The sequence below is a fragment of the Gracilinanus agilis genome, chromosome 2 (genome assembly GCF_016433145.1).
Source record: "Gracilinanus agilis isolate LMUSP501 chromosome 2, AgileGrace, whole genome shotgun sequence".
NCBI classification, from domain to species: Eukaryota; Metazoa; Chordata; class Mammalia; order Didelphimorphia; family Didelphidae; genus Gracilinanus; species Gracilinanus agilis.
The window spans coordinates 303119319-303123234 of NC_058131.1; the positions used below are offsets into that span (position 1 = coordinate 303119319).

Sequence of the window (3916 nt, forward strand, 5' to 3'; positions counted from 1 at the left end):
ATCGAAGAGGGTGAGGATAAAAAGAAGATAGCTGTGCTATAGAAGACGGGGAGCTAGATGACCTACGTGAGGGCCTCTCCATGGCAGATGAAGCCTTTCTTGGCTGCCCAACTTGAATACCAAGATGACTGAGGGACGAGGAATCAGAGGAGGGAAGAAGGAAGATTCCTTGCCCACTGGCCCCTTAACTCCGGAATCCAGTCTCCAGCTATCTCCTGGGAGGTATCCGATCTGCGTTCTCCCTCCACTCTTAATCAGTTCTATCTGGAAGTTTCCCTAATAAGGAAAAGCTGATTATATTGTGAGAAGCAGCTTCTGATGGAACCAGACTTAGCTTCATATTAATTCAAAGGTCAGTTAAGGAAAATAACTTTGCAATCCATTGGCCTGGGTTTGTTTTTTGGGGGGAGGTGGGGTAGAACCGAAGTTATCAGCCCCTCAATGCTCAAGACTTTAGTCAATAAAGAGATGTTGAAGGGCCTTCTGAAACACAGGTGTGACCGTATCTGCATTCTTCTGGGTCACCTTTCCAGCTATGCTGAGAGGAAGGACAGCTAAGTCGGTTTTTTACACCCCCTGAGACAATCTGCAAAGGTAAAATGAAGGGGAGATTCTTTTGGAGTAGTAAAATGGCAGGGTGGCAGATAGATATTCCCTTAAACCCATGAATTTTCCCAACAGGAGTGCCAGGTTAGTCCAACACTCCAAACCCTTAAAAGATGCCACCTACATAAGGGGGCTACTGGTCCAACTGTGTCCAACAGGGCACTTAAGGTTGGCTGAAGTCCTCCCTGTAGACAAAATCTGTACCCACTGTTTTTCCTAAGTGGTATTGCTGCTGAGCTCAGTGTCTCCGTTTCCCTCTCCTCTTCCTCTTCCATAAGCCTACCTTGGCACCATCCATTTAAGGCCTGTTCACGTTCTAACATTCTTAAGGGAAAGGGGGTCTGCCTGGGCCTCTACACTTTCCACATCCACAGCCTTCTCTCTGAACAGCCCTCCTCAAATGACTAGATTTTTATAAGGATAAGTGTTTTATTTTATAGATAACATCAAGCATAGCCCCAGATCTCAGCTACTCAATACTTACTGTAGTTAAGACATTCTCCGGCACCTGCTTTTTGCCCTAGACCTGAAACCACGTAGAACAACATAACTTTTTTTTTTCTTTTTGTTTTACAAACTCAAGTAGGATTTTCAAAATGAAACCAGAGGACACTTGGTTGGCCACGTCTGCCGATCAAGTTCACGCGTGCTCTGTGGATAGCAGGGCCTGCGGGGCTTTCTGCATTGTGACCAGTTCCCAGCTTGATAGGAAAGAGAACATGGAAGAGAAGTATTCTCATCGTCAAGGCACGAAAAGTCTCCTACAGCAAAAACAAAGATGAACATCACAAAGTTCCCCAGGCGAGATGTTCGGCGGAGCTCTTGGGGAAGAACGGTTCTGGTCCCACGAGCTTCCTGAGCCACGCTCCAGGCAGAAACAGAACCTCCGGGTCTCTGTTCCTTGCACAGTGCAGTCTCGTGCCTCACGCATACTTCTCGAGAAACTTTATGTGGAAGTCCTTCACCTTCTCCAGGACAACCTTCAGCTTCTCCACAGGAGGAAGGATGGTCATTCTGAAAGGAAAGAAAGAGGAGAATAAATCCGGGTTAGACACAACCTTCTAAATGAGGGGCTCGAAGGGACCGTAGAGGCCTTCTAGTAGTCCAAGCCCCTTACTTTGCAGGGGAGGCCTGAAGAGAAAGAGGGAGAGCCCTTAAACCCTTTTGTCTGTGCCTCGCTCAGCTAAGGAGCTGCTTTGTGTCCGTGATCTCAACAGACGCTCAGCCCAGCACGGGAGGGAAGGAAGTATGAACCCCATTTTATCGATCAAAGAACCAGTTCTGGAAGTTCATTGGATTTTCATGTCAGAAGAATCCTTGGATATCATCTAGTCTTGTCCTCTCATGTTAAAGATGAGGAAACTGAGACAGGTAGGTGGATAGAGAGTATATAGAAAGAGAAACAAAAAACAAAGTTTGAAATGGCTCCAATGGTCCAAAACAACAATGGCTAATGCCTCTACATTTGTTTTTTTCTTTTGCATACACATTAAAAGTGTTCTATGTTGGAGCAGCTAGATGGCTCAGTGGATAGAGAGCCGGGCCCAGGGATAGGAAGTCCTGGGTTCAAATGTGGTCTCAGACACTTCCTAGCTGGATGACTCTGGACAAGTCACTTAACTTCAAGTGCCAGTCCTTACTGCTCTTCTGTCCTGGAACCAATACTCATCATCAATTTTAAGACGGAAGGTAAGGTTTTAAAAATATAATGAACTATAATAAAAATTACGATTTTTTTTTTAAAGATGGGGAAACTGAGGTGAAGGGGAGAGGAAGTGGCTTAGCCCAAGTCATACAATAAATTAGTATGTGTGGTGACTAAGCAAGCACAACACAGGATAGAGCTGAGTCCAAATCTTCTGACTCTACAGCCTAGTTACTACTTTATAATAGAGGAAAGTCAAGTGACTCACCCCAAATCAAAAAGGAAATTACCAGCAGCCTTTTGGAAAACCAAATACACATGATCTACGGCCAACAGTTCAGCAAAATATCTGGCATTAGTGGACAAATCCACACAATTATTTAAAAAAGATGTGGTGACACATTTTTCAAGCAAACTTCTCGCAAAAATTTCCAAAGCCAAACTGTTTCCTCCAGGAAGCCCTCTCTAAACAAACATATCCCTCTCTGATAGCTTTCATATTCTTTGTCCCTCTCAAAGCTTATGGTTTATACTATATTCAATCCACAATCCTTGGACTTTGAAATCTAAATACCTGAGTTCTAGTCCCAGCTGCTTCCAAATCTCAGTCTTCCTGAGTAGGAAAGGCTCTGGAGGTTCATCTAGCCTAACCCTTATTTGAACAGGAACCCCCCCCCCCATCCTCCACCCCTTATAAAACTCCTGACAAACAGTCCTGTTCGGTGGTGGGAAATTCACTACTTCCTGAAGCTATGCAGTCTACTGTGGCCAGCTATAATTATCTGGAAGTTTTTCCTTCTATTGAGCCAAATGTCCTCTTCATTGCAACATCCACCCTTTGCTCTTGGCTGCACCCTCTGGGCCAAGCAAAACAAACTTCCTCCCTCTCCTAGGTGATAATCCTTTTCAAACACAGCACTTGAAATACTGGAAGACCTTGTACAAGTCACTGAACTGGGTGTCTCAGATGTCTCATCTTTAAAACTGGTGAAGAGCACTTGCCCAGACTACCTCTCAGGGCTGTTGTGAAAATGAAATGAGAAAGCATTCTAGAAAGTAAAAGCACCATCACAGCATAAGGTAATATTATTGTGCTCTCACTCATTTCAATAAACTTTTGTCTTCCCAACAGGCTGCATAATCCCCAAAGAATATGGGCTTTTATTTCTTTTTAAAATTTGGTTCTCATTATGGTTAAAAGTTGAGAGTCACAAGTTCTAATGTCAGAATTCCGAGAGCTAATGTGCTATGAGATACCTTGTGCCTTGGTTTCTTTCTTTCTTTTTTTGTTTTTTTGTTGTTTTTTTGTTGTTTTTGTTTTTGTAAGGGGAAGGTGACATTACTAAATCACAGGATCCTCAAAAGAAAAGGGTCATAAACATGATTGCAAAACATAGGCCTTATAGGAATAAAAACAAGAAACAAAGTTTGAAATGCCTCTAGATTTGCTTTTTTCTTTTGTGTGTACATTAAAAGTAATCTATGGGGGCAGCTGGGTAGCTCAGTGGATTGAGAGCCAGGCCTAGAGACGGGAGGTCCTAGGTTCAAATCTGGCCTCAGACACTTCCCAGCTGTGTGACCCTGGGCAAGTCACTTGACCCCCATTGCCTACCCTTACCACTCTTCCACCTATAAGTCAATACACAGAAGTTAAGGGTTTAAAAT

At 43.7% G+C, this 3916-nt stretch overlaps 1 protein-coding gene across 1 annotated transcript in view; it reads right to left on the reverse strand.

Moving 5' to 3' along the window:
• Positions 1–1021: 1021 nt before the first annotated feature.
• Positions 1022–3916, reverse strand: part of GPT2 (glutamic--pyruvic transaminase 2) — a 54047-nt gene continuing 51152 nt past the window's right edge. Inside the window, exon 11 of the mRNA XM_044664177.1 lies at positions 1022–1620. Coding sequence (XP_044520112.1) covers positions 1530–1620 — 91 coding nt within the window. The 3' untranslated portion in view covers positions 1022–1529. The remainder of the gene's footprint in view (positions 1621–3916) is intronic.